Source organism: Myiozetetes cayanensis, unplaced genomic scaffold (genome assembly GCF_022539395.1).
Source record: "Myiozetetes cayanensis isolate MyiCay16 unplaced genomic scaffold, myiCay2020 scf3, whole genome shotgun sequence".
NCBI classification, from domain to species: Eukaryota; Metazoa; Chordata; class Aves; order Passeriformes; family Tyrannidae; genus Myiozetetes; species Myiozetetes cayanensis.
This window is the reverse complement of record NW_026087521.1, coordinates 57,325,978-57,351,125: the sequence shown is the minus strand read 5'-3', so window position 1 is coordinate 57,351,125 and position 25,148 is coordinate 57,325,978. Positions and strand designations below refer to the sequence as shown.

General features: G+C 45.7%; 1 protein-coding gene across 1 annotated transcript; it reads right to left on the bottom strand.

Annotated features, from left to right (window-relative positions):
• Positions 1 to 1,462: 1,462 nt before the first annotated feature.
• On the bottom strand, positions 1,463 to 24,794 carry LOC126644588 (uncharacterized). The gene is made up of 18 exons (XM_050324128.1): positions 24,198 to 24,794; positions 23,556 to 23,670; positions 22,125 to 22,299; positions 21,405 to 21,516; positions 20,305 to 20,411; positions 19,344 to 19,470; positions 18,661 to 18,781; positions 18,288 to 18,373; positions 17,129 to 17,253; positions 15,804 to 15,863; positions 11,930 to 11,996; positions 10,665 to 10,759; positions 8,933 to 9,061; positions 7,368 to 7,482; positions 6,432 to 6,569; positions 5,615 to 5,781; positions 5,088 to 5,176; positions 1,463 to 1,988 (listed from the first exon to the last, which is right to left on the bottom strand). The coding sequence occupies exons 1-18, from the start codon at positions 24,451 to 24,453 to the stop codon at positions 1,793 to 1,795; spliced, it is 2,280 nt and encodes a 759-aa protein (XP_050180085.1). The 5' UTR covers positions 24,454 to 24,794; the 3' UTR covers positions 1,463 to 1,792.
• Positions 24,795 to 25,148: the final 354 nt, after the last annotated feature.

The window sequence follows — 25,148 nt, the reverse complement described above, 5'->3', positions numbered from 1 at the left end:
TGCAGCTCTGAGGATAACACATGGTGCTGCAACCAGACTTGCACTCCCCTCCTGCTCTGCTCACCACCTGCATGCACAGCCATCAGCTCTGCTCTAAGCCTTGTCAGGTACCAGCTGGGGCTTTAGGGGTGTCACTGCCCACCTCCCACATCAGTACCACAAGCCACACTCTGCTGTGAGGCCATGTTGTTACTGGCACCTTTACATGCAGCTTATTAGGAATAGCCTGAAAGCACCTTTGTACCTGATGCTTGGCATCTGCTCCTGCTGCCCTCAGTCCTACCTGATCCTGACTGGTACCTCCGCTCATCCCCAGCCACCTTGCAAATCCCTCACGCAGACCCTCGTGCTCGCTGGCCAAGGACAGGCTGTGCTTACCGTGTCACTGTTGAACTTCCCGTAGTCCTTCAGGTGGAGGCTCAGCCTCGGGATCCTGCTGCGGGAGGGCTGCAGTGGGAGCCTCCAGGGCTTGCTGGCAGGGATCTGATTCCCACTGCCCAGCAAGGGTTTGGCCATGATCTTGCCGGGGGACCCGGAGCTGGGATGTGCCTCTCCCATCACTTTCCATGCACCGGCTGGGGGGCGGCTCCCCTCTGAGCCCTGCCCAGGCAGCTTGTCCCCTCCATCTCCAGGTGGCCGAGAGTCTTCTCCAGAGCCCCGAGCTCCTGGCTGCCTCTTGGGATTGCTGGCCTGGCCGCCCAGTGCCCCAGATGGTGCTGGGGCTGAGCAGAGCAGCACCAGGAGAAGCGCAGTGAATGTCAGTGCCTGGACCTTCATCCTCAGGGCCTGCTTTTGCTCGGTGTCCTTCTGCCTGGACAAGGCTGTTGGAAGCTGGAGCAGAGGTGGAAGCTGTTTTCCCCCCTGACTCTGGATGCAACTGAAGTCATTTTTATAGAGCAGGGACATACCTTGGGGGCACAGCCCTTTTCCCCCGCCCCTGCTGTGTCCCACCTCCCTGCTTACGAGCAAACCCAGTTGCTTACGTGGGCCCCAGTCCCCCTCCCTCGTGTTCCCAAACACCCCAGCACCCTCCTGCCAGGACCACCCTGTTCAGTGCCAGGTAAATGCGTGGCTGTGTGGCATCTCCCATTTCAGAGCACAGAATCTTTTAGATAAACTGCAGTTGCAAGCAAGGTCCTAGTTGTGTGTCTTGTTTGTGTGTCTGAAGGAAAGGCAGCAGGCTCAGAGGTAAGCAGTTGGTATGGGCTTGGTGAAAGCGGTCTTGGGTAGAGGAAGGGCACCCAGTTAATGCCTCTGTCCATTGCATTCTTAAATAGTAGAGTCCACCATTGAGAGAGTGGTGTTAGAGTTGCCCTGACCAACCTTTGGTTGGCTTTTGTGCTGCATCAGACACCTGGGATCTGCTCCTCAAGCAAGGGTTCTCACTATATATGAAACGGAGGGTGAGTCTGTACTCCAGACTTACTTGTCTGTTCAACCAGCCAGCACCAAGATCCAACTCTACTAGAAATTAGTTTTAATGAGTTTCAGTGTTCACCAATCTGTTGGTGCCCACAGTTACATCCTGTGCTGTAACTCACCAAATAAAAATTTTTTAAAAATTAAAAAGAAAAAGGACCATTAACAACAGCAGACAAACATAAATGTGAACAGTGCAATATCAGCTTTCACCGAACGCACTCTACAAACAATTCACCTCCCAAAAAGTACTGAAAGTCCAAGTCCTCTGGTCAGCACCCAGCTTTTGAGCTCAGTGCTCAAAACAGTCCAGTTCCTGGAAATAGGAATGCTGGGACTTCAAGGAGGTGATAGATGAGAAAGCCACAGTGTTCTAGTCCATCTTCCATACCTTCGCCTCTGGCCAGCTCCTGCTCTTGACTTGCTCCTGGCTGACACTGGAAGTGCTGATTTCTGGGGAGATGGGCTCATAGGAACGGAGAGACAGGCTTGCAGCAAGCAGACCCATCTGGACACAGGTTTCTGTGTCATGCTTAGCAAGCATCCCTGCAAGGATTCCGGCCATTAAGCTGTGGAGAGAAAGAAAGGTGGTTTTGAACAGGAGGGGAACAGTTTTGAACTCAGGAATGTGGCTGTTCATTTGTAGGGGCTTTCATTTGGACCCAAACTAACACTTACAGAAGCTGAATATGTCACAAAGGAGGGCTGAGGTTACAAAGAATAGATCTTGCTTTTTTATATTTATTTTTAAATTTAGAGTACAAAATAGTGTTATTTATTTGCAGTTTATGTGCTTCTCATCTCACAAGTTGAGGTACTTTCTCTTGCGTCACATTTTCTATTCTCAGTTTTCCAGGTGAGGCAGAAGAAAGGAAAGGAGTCTAAGAAGGGAAAAATATACTTTTCCCTTGCTCTCTAATTATTTTGTCACTTCTCTGCTCTTTGTTGGTGCCTCGTTATGTCCCCTCCTTTCCCTATAGGGGTTGGATAGGGTGAGAGGTAAAGTTTCCATACCTATGTGAGAGGGACAACAGGCACAGCTGGAAAAAGAAATCCAAAGCCGAAATGAGATTGGAAATTTGGATTTTTGAAAACATTTGCTGTGGGTTTCCATGTGAGATTTCCCAGTAAAAAAATGTGAGTGCTTGGAACAACAGTGATCACCCTCAGTCCCCACAAGGCACAGTCCCCTCTCCTGGCCACTCAGAGAAGGGAATGACTTTGTCTTGCCGGGGAAGGCTCGGCTGAGGCAGGGATACCTGCGGGCAGTGTTTGTGATAGACTGAGAACAACTACTCTTTATTCACAGTTAACTACTGTAATGATGTTCTGCAGCTAGGGAAGGACAAAGGAGAAGTGAAAGAGAAGGGAGAAGACAATGCCGTTCGAGAGGAAGAAGCAAGGAAAGGAAAATGTGATGGCAAGGAGGATTAATAAGCACATCTATGGGGAAGGGGGAAAGAACCCCTTTTTTGCACTGGGGCTAATTACCTTAACATCTTTTTATCCATAACAAAGGCACAGAAGATTATGAGTTCCATAAAGTGTTCAATCTCTCAACAGCTCCAGAGGTTGAGAGTAAATATTTGGGGGAGCATCCCCTAGCAATGCCGTGTGCGGGCAGGCAGTGTTATGTTGTCACGGCAGCCCCATGCAAGGAGCAAACAGCCACCACTTCTGCCTGCACACACGCTCAGCTCCTTGGACAGCATCTCTGGACCTGTGGAAGAGCCAAGGCAAGAAGTGCCCTGGATCACTGTTTCTGGATGTGCACTCCCCCCTGACCAGTGCTTCAGAAGTGTGAGGGTTCACAGGGCCAAGCTGTGAAAGTGTTACTGATTAAATTAGATATTAGGAAGAAATTCTATGCAATGAGAATGGTGAAACAGGAACAGGTTGCCCAGACAGGTGGTAGATGCCCCATCTCTGGAGACATTTAAGGCCAGGTTGGATGGGGCTCTGACCAACCTGATCTAGTTGAAGATGTCCCTGCTCATTGCAGGGGGGTTAAAACTAGATGACCTCTAAGGGTCCCTTCCAACCCAAATCCTTCTGTCCTTTAAAAGTGCCAACAGGCTGGGCTTGAGCAATGAGTTCATATGCTGTGGAGACAACATGTATGTCAAGGCAGTTTCCTGGCATTTGCAACCTGTTTTGGCACTCTTACTCTGTAGAACAGGAATTTCTGCAGCTCAGTGGAGCAACTGAGGTTATTAGGAAAAAAACCCTGGACAAACAAGAGGACTATGAAAATTGCCCCACATGGATCTGGGGACTCTGGGGAGAGGGATTTCCTGATGAACATTACCTCAGGAATGGGAGCAGTAATGAGCCCTTAGCTCTCAGATAGCTTTGGAAAGAAAAATAAACTACCAGGTTCTCCAGTATAACTCAGTGGAGGTGGTTGGCAGTGGCATGCTTTATCTCACCTTTGGTCTTCCCTTAATTTAACTTCTTAAAAAGGGAGAAGAATCCCTAAAGAAGATGTTTAATTTACATTAGCCTCTAGAAAAGATTGCTGTGCAGTAAGGGGTACTTATGTTCTGAGCAGATGGTGCAGAGAGGAGGCTCCCTGGAGGGACTGGCAGACACTGGGGACATCTGTTGGGGTCATGAGCAAAGTTGAACTTTCCTTAGGCAAGCTGACTCCGTGAGGTTTCTCCAGCCCCTCTTCCTGCTGTTACACCTATTGCTCCAAACAACCCTAGAGAAGACCAGCTTGCAGTTGCAGTCAGCTCATCTCAGAGGTGATCTGGAACACAAGGAGCATGTCCTGGTGCTAAGTGGGCTAAGTAGCTTGGCAGCAAATTATTGATTGATCCTAAGTCAAATATTGAGGACTCTCTATGTTTAAAGGCAAACAAAAAAACTCCCCAAAAAACCACACCAAAAAACCTTTTCATTCTGCCCACTGATAATAGAAAAAAAGAAGTGTTGCTATGTTGAGTTACTGGTAGGTAAGCAGAGAAAAAAAAAGGAAATATCTGTCACGTACAGACTTTTGGTCTAGCCCAAGGCAATGAAAGGACAGAATCAATTCTTTCAGTATATGAAGCAAGAAAAAAACCCCACCTGACTGCTACATATAGTTTGTCAAGTAAAAAAGGAGCATAATAAACTATTACTCTGACAGACTGAGAACTGATCAGCAGGGCTAGCAATAATAGCTGTCATTTCCCACTCCTATGTACAGGCCTGTGTGAACAGCCAGGAGAATTATACAGCAGACTCTTTTGAAGCAAGAGCTTCAAAATTGCCAGAGGCAAATGCAGAACCTGATGAAATGCTTTTATAGGGCCATTTTTGCTACTGAGTGGCAGTTCCACTTCCATTGGAGAAGTGTGGAAGTAAAGCAGTTAGTTAGTAAGACAGCTTTGATGTAAGGTGGTTTACTTTGCTTTTAGCAGCTCAGCCCAGACTAATTCAGAACTCTTAGATTGCCAGGAAAGGCTTAGATCTTAAAGAAAAGCAAGCCTTCCAAGATGCTTCAGGGGACATTTTTATCGTGCTTTGCAAGGAATCACGGTAACCAGCCCTGTTCTCATGTCCTTGGTGTCTCTTCCTCCAGCAGCAGAAAGTCGTTCTCGCCTTTGCAGTAGAATTTCAAAGAAATCCGATTATGGCCCTTTCACACTTAGTTGAAGAGTACAAAGCAGTGAGCAACATACCTGTCGCCAGCTCCTGAGACGTTGACTATCTCCTCTCTGCTGATGGGGATGGTGGGGTAGTGGGCGGCACAGAGGCTGGCAGCAGCAGTCTGTGGGAGTAGAGAGGGGAAATTAGTGGGAATTGCCAACGCTGATAAGGCCTGATGTGGGTGATGCCAGACCTGCATGGCTGACAAAAAAAGAAAAGACTGAAAAAAAAAAAAAAAAAAGGCAATAATCTTTTTTCACGCTTTGAAAGAGATCATTTAAATGAAGCTTCCCGAAAACGAAGCTCACAGTCATGAATATTCATGTAAGCACATTTAAAACTAACTGACTATAAACACTGCTGCTAGGAGCCAGCAGTATAGGACAGACAACTTGATTTTCTTTCAGAGCTGTGTATGCCACCCCCCAAACACATACATTTTCCAGCACTGATGACATGTTTCCTAGGACTGCTGCCATGCCACCAGAAATAGCAACAGTGCCATATGGTCCAAGAAAGAAGCAACCGAGAGCTCAGAGTTAGTTTGTTGCGCCCTTACCAGTTCATGAGCTCCTGGACAAAGCAAGATGCTCCCTCCCAGGCTCTTGCCACACAGGAGGATGCCATGAGTGCCAAGGGTCACCACCACACACTGCAGGTGGGCCAGTAAAGGGCAGGCCAAGGCTGCTGCAGTCTGGACAACATCCTCCAACCTGCATGGTAACTCTTCAGAGAGTGGGGAAGGAAAACCGTGTTACAACTGTAAAGGTCCTCATCTGGCCTTTCTGTGGGCTGGCAGCCTATTTATGAGCAACTCCACTAGTATTTATGAGCACTTCTGAAGTGTGGTTGATAACATTTTTTTTCTTCAAATTATGGGAAACATGGAATTCCTCATTGTTAGGCTTCTATGCTGGGGAACCCAACCCCCAAAGGGACTAAACATGTGTCTGTAGAGATCAAAAAAACTGGCTTGAAGCATGGCTTCCTTGTTTTAATGCTGTTGGATTTCCACCTGCATTTGGTGGGGTGTTTCATTTCGGCACAGGATGGTACTGTTGGGACAGAAGCCTCAGAGCACTGTGCTTCAGACACATTTACAAACCAGACACTGCTCCTGTTTAGCTGATGAAGTGAGGCAAATGCTATCTCTGGTTTTGGACAAGGAGCCATGCCAGGCCTGCTGTGCTCTCTGATAGATCAACAGTCCATACAATCCATGCAGATATGGCTGTGAGGTGCAAGACACCGAGAGCACTTAAGAATTTCCACTGTTATAACCCAATTTGCTTAAAATAGGGGCTGGAGCAGAAAATGCTCTTCTCCAGGATGTAGGTTATCTAAAAGTGTTGCTGATCCTTTTGAGTATTAAATACCTGCTGGCACAGGGTTCCCAAGGGTCCGATTTATTGCTGTTAGCTCTTGCAGGTTGGGGGAAATGTATGTGAGTGCTTTCCAGCTGTCTGAGAGGAACGGCTTAGAGGCCTTGTTCACGTCTGTTGGCTCATAGCACACTTCAAAACAACAATGCAATTGGTTAGTTAATTAATTAATTAGTGTCTCATCTCTACATCAGAGCAGGATGCAGTGCAGAAGGCTTAGCGTGATCTGCACAACTGGAGTTACACGAGTAATCTATTAGAAACTTAAATACTATTTGCCCCATGCTTGTGACAAGGTCTCCCAAGGTCTACTTTTCCGTGCTCAGCAATGAGACAGCTGCTCCTGGCTCTGGAGTGATACAATCAGACTTTAGTTTTGTTACTTGTCTTAGCTACTTTTGGGGCCTCTGCCAGATTTTAAGATCATTGTGTCCTCTTTTAGGATTTGCTTTTAAAAATGAAGGTGTAACTCCAAAGGTTTTGGAAGCCTTGTGAAGGGCTCCCAGCATGCCAGTGGAGGGGGTATTTATTTTTTGGGAAGCGGGAAAGAAATCCTCTCAAAAGATGCCTTAGGACTTAGTCTGAGAAGCAAACTATATTGCTGCTCAAATTGGCAGAAGTGCTCAAATTGGCACTTGCCTTGAGATTAAAGACAAGGAGAGCAGCTTTCCCTGGCTTTCTGGCAGTGCCCAAGGGCTATACCAACTACACTTCAGGGAATGTGATTTATCTGCAGGAAGAGGAAAACTCAAGAGAAATCAGAAATGTTTTGTCCATTGGAAACAGAGTAGCAGAATACATAAGAGGCATGTCAGACAGTAAGTGGGTATCCCGAGCAAGCAGCAGAGGTTGGGGCTCAGGGTGCACAGAATGTCTTGGCACACAGACTGTGAGGAGCCACAGGGCCAGGGCTGGGCAAGTTTTCCTTACCTGCTAGCTGATGCTCTTTAGCTAGTTGGCAGACGTACTGAATAGTGGAAAGAGGCACATTTCCATCAATGCAAACTAGCGGGGCCTGACACAGGTTCTCCTTGAACTGGGACACCTAGTGAAAATCCAGGACATGGAGGAGGGACAGCTTGAGTCATTGCAGAGGTGACAAAAGGATTGCTAGTTAGACTTGATGTAGGATTTTCAGTTGTATTGCAGCCCTTAGGTGCAGGTATGAACCTACAAGACCGATTCACCAAGGGAAGTGGATTTTTTCATTTGCCTCATCTCCTCCCCTTGTCCTTCCCCTGCTCCCTGCCATGAAGAGCTGGACTCAATTGGCAGGGCCCCTCTGGCAAAGAAAGTTGCTGGTACTCACTAGACCAGGACAGGGAAAGAGAATGCTGCTGTTTAATGCCACTGCAGGATTCCCTGTGCCATGCCTGGCTTCACTACACCTTTGCCCACTCTGCATGACATTTAAATGTCCTCTGTGCACAGTGCCTCCTAAGACCGGTTGTTCATCAGTGTTTTACTTCTTGGCCCTACTGAATTCCATAGGGATGGAGGACAGTGGAGCAGTAGAGTGGGGAGCTGCTGTTCTCTCCTTTGGCTCTCTGGGGCTGCAGGAGCACTGTCTGGATGCCAGGCCAGAGCTAAGGGCACTCGTGCACCATCCCTCCTGTGTCTTTGCCAGTCCTGGCGGAAAGAAGGGCTGCCAGAACACACTTTGCAGAAGACGACGGGTTCAGAATTTCCACTGGCCACAGCTGTTTCATAAAGCTCAGGAGAATTAATCTGTCATGTAACAGTTTTCTTTGCCAAGGCTTGGGGGAGGCAGGGTGGGGATGTAAGTGGGAATGATGACCATATTTTTGCCTAGGAAGGCTCCACCTCAGGGAGACGCCACTGGTAAGTAAATTGCACTTAACTTCCATGTTTCTGTCAGTCATGAAGCACAGGCTTTTGTTCTGTCAATAAAAGAATGAATAGGGAAAGAGGGTGCAGTGAGGGGGCTTTCACTGAATCAGTCCTTAATCACTGCTTCCATTAGCCCTGATGTTTTTGAATGTTTGGATGTGCTGAGCAACAGTTTCTGTTGATACAACTCAGCATGTAGAAACAACAGGAATGGTGGGTAGGGGATGGAATGGGAAAACTTGCTTTAACCAGTCTTCTGACCTTTTTTTTTTTTTAATTTTCTCTATAAGGAGAAATATCATTTCTGCAGGTGGACTGGATTTATTTCTGGCTTTAAGGTGCCAAAAATTATAGGTTAGCTTGGACAACTTAATGAAGAGGATTCCAGCCTATGTGTCATGGGTCGTAGTAGTGGTGATACTTATGGACCAGAAACAGAAACTTCACCTGGGTCAGCAGCAACAGAGGGCTCTGGTAGCTTCTCATGCTGCTATCTCAGTGGCCAATGTCTGGGTTAACTTTAGCATCTCCCATGTCCCTCTACAAACCCACTCCTCCATGGTACAGGCTTTACCAGTGGTCTTTTGTCACAGGTCCACACTCGTTCTCGTAAGAAAAGCTTACAAATCAGACGGTGTGCGTACATATTGCTGTGTGATCTGCTGGTGGATGTCCATATCTCCCAAGCCGATGCTGAGCTCTCCAGCACTGGTGATCACAGCACAATAAGTGGCTGTGCTCTTCCCCTCCAGCTGAAGGACAGCACCCATGTCCTGAAACAGGGAGGACAGTTACACACAGAGCATGTTTCTCTTCCCTGCCACACTTGGCTCAATCTTTCTCTGTGCCTACCCGGTCTCTAGCCCAGCTCGCTGTTATCCCTTCAAATTCCCTTCTCCCTTGGGATAAGCAGCATTTCAGGGGTATCTCAGTCTAGACAGTGCTGATGCTTGACTATTTTTTAATATTTTCAACGCAACACAGGTTAAAGCAATCCTTTAGTAAATGAGAGTGACAGGTCTCTGCCATGCAGTTCCACAGGCTGTGTCTCTGTCATAATAAAGAGTGGTCTGCAGCCCTGTCTGCTCCAGTCACCCACTCCCATAGCTTGTGTGACACTCTGATGGCCTGCTGACGTGCTGGCATGTGTTGGTGGCACACTGCAGCTAGCAGTTACGTTGGCCACCTCATGAACTGCCCAGACAGATTCTAAAAGCAGCCTTGGAGCCATTTTTGCAGCAGTGGGGCAGACACAGCTGTGACATGTCCTTCCTCTGCGGGTCTTGTGAATGATCACAACTCAGGGCGTGTCCTGGAAGGAGCATGTGGACAGAGAAATGCATCTACCCCAGGAGCTGACAGGGAAGGTGGAGGTTTCAGGGAAAGAGTCCTCTCCAACACTGGTAGGAATGTGTTTTGCTACAAGTAAGGATTGCTTGGTGGCTGGCCAGCAAGTCCATCCTTCCCTGGGAGACTGATCACTTTGATGGCACAAACTGTGCCGTGTAGAGGAGGGATTAGAGGCCAGAAGCTATGAAGCCTTTATAAACCAAAATGGAGTTCAAGCTCTCATTGCTCAACTTGCTAAGTTGCTCAGGTAGCCAGAATTAAGGCACTGTGGGCTCTGTTTGAATACCAGGGTATTTAAAGGGCACTCACAAGCCTCAGTGATCCTGACCAGCCTCACCTGGGGGCTGTATCCACCTTCCCTTGCCTTCAGTCCTGCCTCTTGCCTATGGAGTTGCCTTATGCCCTAGGTTAGGGCTGCCCTCCTGGCTTTTTTTGCTCCCTGCTGGGGTGGTGATATTCTGCCTTGCTGTCCTGGGGAGCTCCTGCTGCTCCTGGCTCCCTGACCTGGGTGGACAAGCTGCTGCTGAAGTCAGATATTCTCTTGTGGCACAGGTAAGGGGGGTGCCTGCAGCTCTGTAGAGGACCCTGCTCCTCTGAGCTTGGGGGGTGTCCAGCCTGCAAACCCAGTTTCAGGTTTTCTCTGTCTTGGGCTTTACCCAAGCCAGGCTGATTTTGGCATTGCTTTGTATATCCTCAGAGTCAAGGTTTACCTATTTCTTGCTGTGCTTAGCCCTTAGTAGAATTTTTCATGGTTCTTCCTGATTTACTTCTTTATCTCCTTCAAGCTCTTGCTGGAGCTGAATTTAGACCTCATGGTTCAGACTCTAAAGGGTACATATTTGCAGCCTGTGTTTTGGGGGTTGGCTCCTTGTTTTCTAGTTGTCTGTAACTAAAGAAACATTGAATTATTCCTACTCTAAGCCTGATGAAAGGTGGCTCTGATGTCTGCCAGGGTTGAGAAGACTTTTCCCTCTATGTATTATCATCACTTCCAAGTTTCTGAGGTGCCACTGCTGTGCAACATACCATGTGGTGGCAGTAGTGCAGGACAGACTCTAAATGCTCATCCTTCCCCACAGCAGATAAAAGGAGAGGAGTTTGTCCAAGACGGCTTAAACAGTCTAAAATGCAAATGGAAACAAAAGCTATTAACAAATCCATCAGATTAGTGTGAACACAGTGACAGCCTGTACAGGATGGGTGTCTGTAGGAAAGCCCTCTCCTGGAAAATTAAATGCTCATCAGTCCTTGCCTAGAAGGATAATCAAGATGAAATTCAGCTGCAGCTGTTGCAAATGACTGGTTGGAGTTGAGTGAGGTGATTCTGCAGAGAGCTGCACCAGCACTCTGAAATTTCGGATTATTTGGAACATCTGCGAGTGGAAGAAAAGAGGAGGGGGAAGAAAATTCTACATTTTTTTTGGCATCAACTCCTTTATCATAACAGGCATGTAGGTTTTCCCCCACTGTTTCTGTGCATGGTGTTTTTTGCTGTTGGCCTTCCCACACTACTGTTCCCACAACGATGTCTCACTAGAACCACTGAATCTAAGTGGATTCATGGAAAACCCTTCCTCCTCTCCCTTCAAGTTACTACCAATTATACCTCAGTGGGTGGCATGGGTATTTTGGGGTGGTTTTTTTTGCACTCAAGCTTCTTCATTAGTGATCTGAAGTGATAGTAGATTTATGTTAGGATGATTTGGGAAACATCTAAAAGCAGGAATAATCCTAACGTGTTTCTGTAATCTGCCCCTGTTAATTTCAATACATGAATACTGGTCTGCTGCTGCTTGTGTTGGAGCACCAGGTACAGTGGGATCCTTTCCTATTGACAAAGGACTGTAGCCCTTTCTCTTCTGCAGTAACTCCTGTACCCCAGTTCCCCTTGTCCATAGTATGTGGTTGATCACCTTTGAACAAGCTTATTCCTTTCAAATTCTTACTCAGAATATACTTCTATTGTGACTGTAACCTGGCATTAATTAAATCTGAGGGCCAGGCTGCTCAGTAGACACTGGAGAACAGAAATGCTTATTTAACTTTGGTTTGGGGTCAGGGTGCTATATGCTAGTTAGCTTCATATTTGTGGACCTTCCTTTTCCTCATCTCAACTCCCTCCCTCTTATTTCTTGGAATGGCCCCTGCCTCTTCCAAGCAGTCTGCCCACTGGTATATTGCCTAATGTGTCCCAAATCTCGACAACATTAAACATCTCCTGCTGTGGAAGGAATACCAAAGGACGAATCACAGCTGGCATGCACCCACAGGCAAACCCAGGCACAAGGCACCTGCCAAGTTTCTTCCAACACCGCCAAAGGTTCGTCTCACTCTTCCAGCATTTGTTTGCCCACCACCCTGGAAGAAAAAGCTGTTAGTTGGCAAAACTGGGAGGGCCGCTTGGCATAGATGCTATGTCTGCATCAACATGTGAAGTTGATGTTGCTGGAATACAGGTCAGCAATCCGAGGGAGCAGAGGGCATCCAGCTAACAGACTGAGGGCAATATAAACTTCTGTGGCCATCTACAGGCTTCAGTCTCGATGACAAAGGCTTGCTTTCTGGAAGGGGAGATCCACTTGATCTCCCCATGAATTGCTATTTTGGTCTTATTTGCTAAGACCTCCTAGAACAATGCTAATGAGTGTTTCTGTGGCTATGAGCAGCACTCTGAATTGACCTGCTCAGGACAGCCTGGGACTCCAGAGCTGCTGACCCAGACCTGACAGGCTCTGCAGCTGCTTTCCAGGCCACTTAGCTCCCACCTTAAACAGGTTGGGGGGTTTTATTTATTTTCCTCTTTGAATGTAAAATTGTATTTGTTGCCTTTGCCTGTACTGTCTCTGTACTTTATTCATGGAAGGATCTGTTTCAGAGCCTGAAGATTTTTTTCACTCACCCTTTGCTTCCCAAACATCTCTCTCATCAAAAATACCCTTCTTTTTCACATGTGTGGCTATCAACTTCTCTTTTTTTCTTGCCTCTGCCTTCCACTCCTCTGTCCATCTGCCTCTCTGTCAGACAGACAAAGTGTCAGAACACAGGCAATCGCTCACCCATCTCCTAATTCTTCTGCCAGAAGAATTACATCAGTAAGTGCTCAGATCAATCTGGGCTTCATCTGACTATCAAATGGTTTTAGAGCTCTTGTTTCATAAAGTACTGACACATACTTTCCATTTCTGGAGCCAGCCTGCTGGCAGTCATAATGATCTTCACAGGGTATAACTGAAGCTCCCCAAGGACTCTTCTCCCCCTGTGTGAAGCAGTACATCTGTCCTTTGCACACAACGCTTTCTCCTGCATCCAGCCCTACAACTGTAAGAGGCTGCTCTCTCACCCGAGTATGCTCTTTTATTACTCCGCTATGACTGCCAGGCTCTTTTTTTTTTAGCTCTGACTCTCCCCAGTTCTGTACTTTGTAAGACTTGGTGCTAATTCTTGACACCTTTGCTTTTCTCTCTGGCCGTTCTCCAAGCCCTGAACTGTTCACATCACCTGAGCAGAACTGCCTCTATATAAACAACTTATGGCCTCTGTCCATATTTCCATTACTTGTCATTTCTCATTAACACAAATGCCCCTTGGTTACATTTCCTCATGCTCCCTGGGAAATTGCCACTGGCACTGCCGGGAATGAGGATATTTCCATCTGCAACTGCGTCCTGTTGAGTGTTGCAGATTTCGAAAGCATTGAGCTTGGACTGTTTTAACTCTGAAGCTCGCTATCTGTAATAGCAAAGGAAAAAGACCCCAACACTCCAAAGTAAAAAGCAAGGGTGCTTGTTTAGGCAAGTCAAACAACATGGCTTTGAATACTAGCCACTGTTTCAATCTTAAAGAGGGTGCTCACTGCCATCATTAATGAGCACAAACTGTATTTTATGTAGTTCCACTATCTGCTTTCTTAAACTGATGTCTGCAGGAATGGTGAAAATACTCATGAGGTCCTTTAGTTGCCTGGTAGGCTGATCCTGAACTCTTTTAGTTCCCTGTGCTCCCAGAGGTACAGTTGCTGGGTTTTCACGCCCAGCCTTGCCCTAAGAGCAGATGTACCAGCCTACCACTCAGGGATCCACCTGTGAGTGACCTCTGCTGTTGTACAACCCCACAGGGCCTAAAAGAAATGAAGATGCTAGATTTCTCTTTAAAATAGCAGGTGGGTGCAGCAAGAAAGAAACCAGCAGCCAGCTTTTGAAGTAAAAAAGAAATCAAGAGTGACTCTCATCATACTTTGCCACTTGTCCTAACTCCGAGTGGTACTCAGGTATCTCCTCTACACTGTGTTCAGGTGGGGCTGGCTGAGATGAAAGGACTTAGATAAAAGTGGGCTTGTTGAAGTGATATGAAATAAAGCAGAGCTGATGCTTTCTGGCAATGTTCCAGAGAACTGAGAGAGTCTCTGGAACCTTCTTCAGTGTCTTTAGAGATTTGAATTCCCAATGTAAAAGTGAGACTCTGCTCAACTTCTGGGTGTCCCGAGGGAGTTATAACCATAACGTTTCTTCCAGCACCTTTCTTTGAACAAAACCATGCAATCATCTCAGCAGATCAGAGAGTTACATACAAAACACTTAGCTTCTGGGTAGCCTTGAAAGCCATGTGGGAATTACAACCAGTACAGAATACAGCTGCTTTCCTGCTGAGACGCCATGTGGTGTGAGCGGTACCCCAGTGCTCTACAGCAAATCCAACAGGCATAAAGGTGGGACCTGCTGGGTGCTGAGCCCTTTGGAAAAAAATCTCTTTAAAAAGTCAAAACAAAGCAATGCTTTTGAGAGAGCCTCTTCCTCTGTGCCTAACCACATTAGCTGTCAGCAGGAACATTTTGGCTGTCAGTTCCCAAATCCTCCTGCAGCTTGGCATTTGGACAGCTGCCATGATGGACCATTGGCTCTAAGGCTTGCTACTATACAGAAGGGCAGCTAACACCTTAGTTTTCCATCTAACACTAAAAATCTCTTTTCTTCCCCATCAGCTGTTCCCAGTGGGGTCTATAGTGGTCCTTGGCCCCCTCAAAAATAACCCCATGACACCATGCTATAGGTGGTCCAGAGATCTGCACTCATGTCTGACATGCCGAGGAGTGCCTATCCACCCTTGGACACAGCTCTGCTCCTTGTTCTGATAGCTGAGCGTGGGGTTGTATGGTATTGGTTAGATCCCAGATGAAACACTTGAACTTTTGGGTTTACAAGCCTTCATAATCAGTGCCAGAGCATGTTTCACCCTGGAGCTTTATAACACTGTTTGGTCTTTGCATCATGAAATAGCCGAATTCCTTAAGGACAGCTTTCCCATCACATCTTTCCCTATCTGACTGAGGCTGCCCCATCTCACAGTGAAAGCTTCCTGCCTTGGCAATCAGCATAGATCAATTCGAGACACTAGAGAATTTTTCAGCAAGTTTGCACCTCAATCTGCAGTACTTCAGATAGCTAAACAAAAATTGTACAGGCCATGCAAACGGCCACCATTTGAGTGGGGGAGTCCCAGGTCTGTTCTACTTGAGCTTCTTGATTGTTTCTTATTCAAACCACATTGAGAGGAAGAGGGTCTGATAACATTTAGAATGTTCTATTTTTTAAAAGCCTTTCTTTTTTTTTTTTGTGTGTATGACTCAAATCTGTCATGAGTACTCTACACTGACACTCTTGCTCTTATTCATGCTATTTTTCATAGCTAAGGCAGTCCCAGACAGCCAGAGCTGGCTCTTAGCTGGGGATTTCCTCACTATGGAGTCTTGAATTAGGGGCTGACACAGCACACTGAGGGGTTTTACCCACTGCTCTTTGAATACGTGCCTTGAGAGTGCCCTGGGCACCTCTTCTGCTAAAAGAGCTCTTTGGGCTTGGGGTCAGAAAACAGCCTCAAGGCACCTTAACAAAGACTATAGAGGCCAGAGTTGTATTGTATGGATTGCTTTGTCCCTGTCTTGAGTGGCAGGAATGGTTTTCACCATGGGGACAGAGTAGGTCAGTATATTTCACTCCATTGCCCACCTAGACAACACAACAAGTATGTAGCACCACACCTGCTTGTGCATACAGACATATGGATATCATACATGGATAATGCCTTCCCCCACAGTCCCCTTTTAAAGGCACTCCTTTAAAAGTAGCTAGAAATGCAGTGGTGCTAAGAAAACTTCTATAGATACAGTACCAGGATGTCAGGGTTCTGCGCCTTGGCTATAAAGTCAACGTTGATACCTCCAATCACCACCTTTAAGAGGGAAGAAAGAGGTAGAAAGTGGTTGGAAGGATTGGAGGAAAAAGTTTCCAAGTTGAGTTTGCTTTTCCTAGTCACTTTTCCTACCCCTCTTGAAAACTGTTTCATTTACAGTGTAAAGACCAGTGCTTATTTTGGATGGCTAGACACAGGTTTGTACAATCCCAAACAGAAAGAAGCAAAATCTCTTCTGTATGTTGATTTCTAAATTATGCCTGCTGATAGCCTTCCCCAGCGTGACAGGTGGGATGTGACTGTGCACACAGGCGTGCTGGTGGTTTCTCTGTGAGATGACAGAGTAATGTAAGAAGTCACATGGGTCTGGTCATGCCAGGGACTTCAAAGCCATCTCTCTTGGAACAATTTCTGACATACCAAACCTCAGAAATATTCAAGTACTATTGTGGAAAAAAAAAAGCAAAGAAAATGGGAAAAAGTGGGCAGAAAAATGCAGTCATTTCTTGCAAGCTCCCAGGAGGAATTGCCATAGCCAGTGACACTATACAGATTGCTTTTTTATTGTCCTACAAAGCCAGAATAAGCAGTACAGTTCCACAAACAGGAAGTTTCCTGATTCTTTGGGGACATACAGCTATTTCTTCTCGTTCCATCAAATGCTGGGTTATTGCCTCTGGAGTCAGTGCCCTCTTTTATGTTGACAAATCCTATTGCAAATGGGTTTTAGAAAATCTTTCAGCTCTCTAAAGACCACCTAAAATAGATTTCCTGTAAACTATATGGCACACACAAAATCCAAGAGAGTGAATAGAGTATTAGGGTTATAGTGAATCTTGTTTAGATGTGCTTTAACTCTTGTGATTTTGTCAATCATGAGCAGGAGGCCAACAAAAAGAGATATTTATAAACATTTATGGCTCTGCAGCAAAAAATATCTCTCTCCACCCTCTTTCAGGTCTACTCCTGTAGTCATGAGTTCCCTGGCACTAAGAGCAATATAGTCGAAGTTGTACATAAGGACAGAGTAAAAGGTGAAAATGTGATTAAAGTTTTAATGGCTTTGATGGTCTAAGACTTAATGGGATTAGGCCATTGGCAGTGTTTATTCCCTGTAAATGTGGATGGGGGAGGAGAAGATGTTTATCCGTGAAGAATAAAAAGTACCAAAGGGAGAATGTCTGACAGTGAGAAATAGAAAGACTGGTCTCTGGCTGAGTCACCTTTTACTTTTGGGAACAGATATAAATTTATCTTGTGCTGTCAGCACAGAGGCATCATATGGAGGCCAGCAGAGGACTCACTGGTTGAGGTGCAGTCGTGTCCCCTCGCCAAGGCAGGTTCCCCTTCCTTCTGGCTTTCTGTAGTTTGCTCAGGGCTACTGCAATGCAGCTGCCCACTTTGGCATTGTTCTGGATCAGTGCAAGGTCTGTTTGGCATTTCTTTGAGGAAAAGAAAAAAAATCAGCAAGACTGACCTGTTAGAAGCTTATGTAGGAACTGTGTAGAGGGAGAAAGTAGGAAATACGTGCTGTGAGGCTTGGTAGAATTGATTCCCCATACCATAATCCTTTTGGGGCATGTATAATGGGTTACAGTACTGCATGAACACTCTGATATTTTCATTTTTTTCACCTTCCTCCCCCAATATCCACAGAAAGAAAGCCTGTCTTCTCCATTTGACAGATAGGGAATAGAAGCAATGGCTTCACAGAGAAAAGAGAAGGTGAAGTGCTTAAATTAGAGTTGAGAGCCTAAAAACATTAGAGGATTTTGGCCAGTTTTTCCAGAAAGAGATACCTAATGAGATTTTGCCAAGTCACTATAAGCAATTTTTTTAGCACTTGGGGCAGAGCATCAGCGGCTTTGAAAGCCCCATTTTTTTGGCTGCATACAGCTCCAATATCCAAAAATGCCTTTACTAATCTGCTCTGATTGGTCAGGTCTCCTAGAGGGCTGGCAGCAGAGCCTGGATGTGAATATGGCCCACTTAGATTCTACGCTGGCATCTCGGTAGATCTGCTTTTTTCTTGCCTGTGCAAGAGGATTCCTGCTCACACAGCGGTGTTTTTCTTCCAAGTTTCTCTTACTCCATGCCCACGTGAAGAGTTGGATGAGGCAGTGTGATGTACAGCCCAGGTACCTTCCAGAGTGCAACCTCACCATGGGCAACAGTATCCTGACACTCCACTGCAGAGCAGGCAAGCTCAGGGGCCAGGTATGAGGGACCTCCTTAGGCTCTAGACCACCTGCTGTCTGTTTTGCCCTCCAGTTTTTAATGCAAAAGGGGATGAAGACAGAAAGGATGCTCCTGAAAAATCAGGGTGCAGCTGCTAAACTCTCATCTGTTTGCCCCTTGCTAAATTGTCAATGAAGTGACAGTGTTTTCCACCAAGCACCATCAGAGGAGATACGAAAGACGCTGGAGTACTGCCTTTTATCCCCCCATTCTGTAAAAGGATACTGGAGTCCAGCGATTTCCCATCAGTTAACTCTATGAGCTTCTGTAACAAAAAAGGGGTCACTTCTTTGCCTGTGATCCCTTTGGACCTGCAAATATAAAGAAAATGCCTGCAGATGAGAAGGACTGAGCTGCAACAGCATCATAAGAGAAGCACTGTTGCTAGCAGATACTTTATCTCCATAACCACATACCATAAAAAGCACTGTAAACAAACAAGCTTTGGGTTAGATAAATCTACAGTTGAAAGTATGTTGTGGGCTCACCCATGCCCAAGGTTAAGCTGTGCTACAGCTCTTATAGCACTGTCTCTGAGTTTGTTTACTTTCCCAGGACCACTGGGTGAGCAAAGGATGAGGTGGAGGTTGCTTCTCACCTGGCTTCACTGAGAGCTTGCTGGATGGCCTCTTTGATGACCTGGCCTGAGGCAGCTCGCTCCTGGGGACAGGGAACTGCTATCAGCACCCCGCTGCTCAGGCCTAGCCCCAGAGCACTGTCTGGGAGAGGATGGGCAGATTGTTAGTGGTTCCCCTTGGATAAGTCAAGTGCTGAAGGAAAAGGATAGAGTAGAGTGGGTGCAGGGTGAAGAAACTCTCAGAGTTGGAGCTCTGGTTCTTAGCTGACCCAAGATCAGGGTCTTCTCCAGCCACCAACCAATTCACAGCTGCCTGTTTATTTTGAGTCTGTCTGTTCAGCAAATGGGGCAAGGATTTTTGTCTTTTTTAAACTGATTCCATTTCTGAAGGCCCAGAAACTGTTTTTGCCAACACATTAATATGTGTATTCCCTCCACTTCACCAGTGTGAAGAGAACATAAATGAATGAACATGCCAAAGTGGCTGCAGCTGGCTCGCAGTTTTACTTGCTGTAAAGACTGGACTTCCCTGCTACTTCATTTTCAAAGCACTTTTGAAGCAGGAATGGGGGAGGTGGAATAGTGTATTTTCTCCAGAGCTAAAGAAATTTTTCTCCAGAGTTAAAGAAAGTGCCTCATCCAAGGTGATTTTTGTGTCCCTCATTTCCAAGACCTCACATGGTCCTTTCCTGTCTAAAACACACCAATGAGTTTAGCTGCCTCTTCTTCGTCCCGGACATGATACGGTGCCTGGAAGCCACTCTGGCGTGAGAAGAAGGCTGGGAACTCTCTTGATTCTCCAAAGGCAGCCACGCAGACACCCTGAGTCTCCTGCAGCAGTGGAGGCGAGACAAGCAGGTAATCAGCAGAGGGAAAGGGGACCCAAGTAAAGAATGGGACTTTTTCCTTCTACCCAGAAAGAAACTGCCTTTCTTTAGCACTGGGCTTGGTTATTTTTATACATCCCATTCTATTCCACTCTCCCAACAACATATCTCAGAGCAAAGAGCCAGACATGGTAACTGCCTAGACTGAATCTGGCTTACTGAGAGAGGGGAGGCATGCACGTCCTTTGCTTGTGCTTGGAGCTGGTCAAAAGCCATGCAGCTGTCATTAGCACAACACTGAGTCCAAGGTAACACCCTGTGATCTGAAGATATGTCATGAGCTGACAGGAATATAAATGAGTTCTGTTTGCAATTGGGAAGTATTGATGCTGGCTGTCACCTGAAGTGTTGGCTCTGCTGGTTTCCAACATACCAAACTTTTAAAGGTGACTCTACTGAAAATCATCTGGATTCCCATTTTAATTCTGATTTTATTGTAGTGCTTGATGGATCTAGCTTTCCTCATCCATCAATTTCTGGGAGCATTCTCCCAGAAAATCAAGTTTAAGCCCAGAGAAAGAGGGCATGGCTAGCACTGCCTTTGACCTCAGTTGGAACAGCTGCCGGAACAGCCCCTTGGACATGGATAGATTTATGTTAGGGAGTAGCCAAGTGCTTGAACAGCCCCAGGACCATAGAACTGTAAATATGGTTTGGTGTACTCTCAGTAATAATTTCTAAAAGTCTTAGGCTTAGTACCTACCCTCATGCCACTGGTCATTCTGTACACAAAGAACAACATTATCTGCTTTCAGGCCCCGCTGCCCATGCTACCTACCAGATATTCCAGTGTCCTGCCAATATCAAGGATAGACTTGGCTCCTGCAGATACAACAGCAACTGGAGTTCGTCCTAGCTCTGTCAAGTCAGCACTCACATCCATAGCTGTCAGGGGACAAGCAGCCATCATGTTGGTGATTGTGTTTTATTCCAAGCTGATGTGACCTGCCCTCTTAAAAAGCTGTGTCTGCCTGGGATGCCACTGCCTGATTTTGTAACTGCTTAGATGCACAAACGTATTACAGGTTTAGATCATGCCTTTACGTGCTGAGATTGGAAGAGGTATTGACAGAAAAAAGTTACATGGCTGAGGGCAGAGGTGCAGCCTTGCACTGTATCTCTTGGTTCTGTGATCACATTGATAAAGATTATGCAAATCTTTGGTACAAAAGAAAGAAAAAGGTGTTATACAGCAAGGATGAAGTTCAAGGAGATGGAATACCACTGAAGGAGATCTTGAGTTTGGAACTGACATTGCTGGCAAAAAAAAAAAAAAAAGAAAGCATCACAAGAGCATTGCTGACCTCAGGAAACTTCTTGGTCTGGAATTCACATCACGACTGAAAGGAATGCCATACAGCAGGGCACTGCATTTGTGCTATGCTAGAAGTACATATGGCTGAGAGAATTCACCGAATTCACAGACTACACTGCCAAGACTGGGCCATTTTTTAAGAGAGGATTACACTCCTCTAATACAGACCAGAGTCTAAGTCTCTTTTGTGGTGAGACTCCCCTTCTCCTCATCTGGGAGAAGTTGATAACAACACTGTTCAGTAGCCAGTATCAGATTATCCAACTATTACAAAGAGGGAGAGGTGCAGTCAGCTCCTGTTGCACCAGCAAACAATATCCATATAACCAACCACATGTAAGCAAAGGATAAAGAGAAGCCTCCACCCTCTTAACAACTGGCCAGTGCTCAAGAGGAATATTTTGAAGCTTCTAGAAAGGAGATACTGGGGAGAAAACAACCATAGTTTGGTCAAGAAGGATAACTTTACTCTTCTGAACAGACAGTTACTGTAAGACAGACTGGGGAAAAGGAATAAGATGGAATTAAATAACAGCAACATACAGAAAAAATTATGTTCTTACTGTTCTCTCCTTCCCGATGGACACCTCCTATGCCACCTGTCACAAACACAGGAATTCCTGCTTTGTGTGCAGCAATCATTGTTCCAGACACAGTAGTGCCACCGGACAGGCCCTGTCAGGGAATACCCAGTCACAGTCAGCACCCAGGGTGACATGGAGAGAATACAGCATGTGGGCAGCAGCGGTCTGATGTGGTCTGATGCACAGCAATGTCACGACAGCCTGCTGTCACCAGCTGACCAGTGAAATTCTGATACAAATATTCTTTTGGGCAAAAAGGAAGGGAAGTCATCCACCGTCCCTGCTACATGAGCTGTTCTTGCCCTGATAGCAAAGGCGTTTGTTCCGCAGGGCGTTCCAACCAGAAGGTACCATGGGCAGCTGGTGTCACCTTTAGCTGTCACTTTGAGTTCCCGATGGCCTACGTGTCATGCAGTTTGCATGCAGTGTGACAATGCCTTATCGTGCCAATAAGAATATTCTTAGCTAAGTGTTCATGGATTGCCAGCCCACCCAGAATGACTTTTCAGGAGCCCTATTTGATGGCTGCTAGTCCCTTACTCTGTGGTACTTTCACTCAGGACCACATTTGAGCTTACCAGTAAGGTACTACTTTACATGATGTTTTCAAGAGGTTTAAAAGCAAAGCGGCTTGAACCTGGAGAGCAGCATACTAATGCCATGTAGAAAAGACTGCAACAGAAAGTCTGTATACTGTACCTGGCTGAGGACAAAAGGAAAATCTCTCCGAGACACTTTAACTGCATTTTTACTGCTTGCCAAGAACTCGAGTTCCTCGTCTGTAAGTCCCACGTGGATTTGGCCCCTTAAAATACCTACAGTGGCTGGCACTGCTCCGTTTGTTCTTACAGTTTCTTCTACCTCTCTGGCCATTCTAAAATGAGATGAACAAGGAACAGTCACAAACTGGGGAGGTAAACAATCAGGTAAGAAAACTGCCATGTTTGATGGCCATCACACCCAATTTTACAGTTCTTGTGGCTTCGGCCAAGTCCTGTTCCTCTTCTGTATCTTCATAATCTGAAGTGCAGAATCTTCCTAACTGCACTTGCAGAAGTGTAAAGCTCCCATTTTCAGGCCAGCAATGTCCAAGCTCTGTGCTTCAGTTTTAAGAAAACTTATTTGGTTTACAAGCAAACTTGGTTGTACAATAGACCACTGAAAATAGGGATCTTTTCAAAATAGGACCTTTCTGTATCTTTTACCTGTTATTCCTCTGAGGTCATAGATCATCACAGAAACCCCAGCTAATTTAAGCCCTGGTCAAATGACCAGGACATATTTTTTCACAATTCAGGCAGTTAGAGTAACAACAGTGCCAAAAAGCTGCTGCCTGAGGATACTTTAGGGCTGCAGACTAGGTCTTTTTATGTTTCACAGATTTTATACTTGATTATTCATACACTATCGTTTTTAAGACAGCTTCTTCTCCTTTTCTGAATTACTTGGACATATGCTAGGCAATCTTTAACTACTGAAACTACCTCTTCCCCAAAACTGAGTTTTTAGAGCTTCATTCTAAGACAGAATGTCAGGCAGAATAGTGGTCAGGTAAAAAGCAAGGTGAAAATCAATACCAAAACATTTCTGTGCTTTCTGAAAGGAAGGATGGATGGGAGAGTGCAATGTAACTCAATAAAACATAAGTCTACTGAACATCAATAAATAAAAGGTGGAGGTGGGGAGCTTTCCATGCAGGGTACAGAAGGCAGGGAGAGGGACCAGCAACTCTCACAGTAGCTGCTCTGAGTGGGCTAAGGAACAGATTTCCCTATTGTGTTTCAATCCCTTTTGCATTACAAAAGATACAGGAAAAGAAACTGCTGCAGAGTGTTTTCAATGTCTGCACAAACTGTGCAGCTGAAAAGGCTGGTAGCTGTCTTTTAGAGCAAGTGGTGACGTGTCCACATTTTAAAGGAAGAGAGATGTTTAATAACTCCCCATATATGTCCTTAAAAGTCCAAATACAATTGTTTTACACTTGAGCTCATATTCCTCATGCCTAAAAACCTGACATTTGCATTTGCTCTTGCAACGGCTTTGGCTGGACCAAGAAAAATGATACTAATCCACCAGTTATGTGCTTCATTCTTATAACTTTGTTGAACAAGGAACATCAAAAACCACCACCTCAGATTCAGAGGATAAGCCATGCCATGTGTAATGATGGTGCTTTCCAAGGCTACAACTGGTCTCCCCTCCATCAGGGCTTTCTGGACGGAGGGGTGAATCCTGACATAAGCACCTGGGCATAAACACAGAAAAGTGAGTTATTTGCATGGGTATTTGTAGTAACTAGAGAGCTGTTTGATAAAAGGCAAATTGTCGTCATCACAGCAAATTTATCCCCCTCTTCAGCAGTTCTTTGGGGTGAATTTACAAATAACTTCAAGAGGACCAAAGCTATGTTTTATGTAAGTGAAGTATTTGCAAAATATCTCTACTGTTAAGATGAATTATAATCCTCATCGCTATCAGTGAATGTTCCTCTGCCACCATTTTTGCACTTGTGTTGTTATTTGCTCCAGGAACATTGCTTGAGCATTATGGTGAGCGAACCGAGTCCTGCAACCATGCCCAAAGAGAGGGATATGTTTTATAAGTGGAAACACCAAGGATACCATAGTAACTCAATATATTTTAAGACTATCATACACCAAGACTATTGTCGCTCTTTGCTGTGGTCCCAGAACACTGCTGGCAAGGTCTCTGCTGCATTCAGATGAGGAAAATGCTTTCCATCCAGGAACTGTTTCAGAATACACTACTTACCATGCAGAAATCTTCTGACCTGGGTGGTCCCACATGCCATGGTGGACACCTGTCTTCCCAGGCTGGAGGTTATTTTCCTTATCATCTTGTGTATATGGATGGTCCTGAGATAACGGAAGTCAGGTAAAAATGAAAGATGTAATTTAGCAAGGATGTTACCTGGTGAAGCTAAACATGTCAACTCTTGCCTTGACCTTAGAAAGGTAAACAACCCTTGTCCAGGAGATTGCCTTGAGTTTCCTGGTGTTTCAAGCATGAGCCAGTGTCAAAGGAAAATGTTAAACTGAAGAAATAGAGTTACAAGGAGTCACCTGGCCCATTGTCAATGCTGGGCTGAAATCGTAGTAGAGCAGAGAAAAGGATGAGAAGCAAAAAACTAGGGAGAATTTTGAAGTAGGCAAGCTTTTAAATTCCAAAGCGACTTGCTCATGACTGATTTCAGGCTCAGCCACTGCCACCTCCAACATGAAAGATCACATGGAGAAATCTACAAGGCAGAGTAGAGCTACAGAAATATGAATCTGTTATTTTGCCGGTGTCTAGAAGAAAATAAGGAGTTCAGAAAGGAGCTGAGAACTGGCAAATTAGACTGGAACTGCAAAGAGGAAAGAGCAGCTTTCCCCAGAGCCGGGAGTGCTTTATGTAGGCTCAGGTTACATCATCCTTCTTAGTGCAATGCCTTGGAAGCAGAATGGCAATTCAGCCCCAGCAACAAACTCCAGAACTCCTCTGGTCTCTTAGCAACTCCTTTTCACTTTAATTAAATTCATTCCCAAACAGAGAAAGAGGGGGAGAGAGCTGTAAATGCTAAGAGAGTGGTCTGGGCCAGGCCTAGGGGCAGTTTCACTTAATGCCTGGCTGCTTCACATACTTTTCCTGGGCATTTAACCATATCCCTTCAGTCTCTCTATTCCTTACCCCTTCACCAGGAGGAAAGGATTCTCTTCCTCA

Excerpts from the sequence above, each read along its gene's own strand:
- LOC126644588 (XM_050324128.1), bottom strand. The coding sequence starts at position 24,453 with ATGCTTGAAACACCAGGAAACTCAAGGCAATCTCCTGGACAAGGGTTG. Across the intron at positions 22,300-23,555 it reads GCTTATCCTCTGAATCTGAG|AATGGCCAGAGAGGTAGAAG; the intron begins GTGGTGGTTTTT and ends ATCTCATTTTAG. Across the intron at positions 15,864-17,128 it reads ACACGACTGCACCTCAACCA|GTGGTGATTGGAGGTATCAA; the intron begins GTGAGTCCTCTG and ends TCCCTCTTAAAG.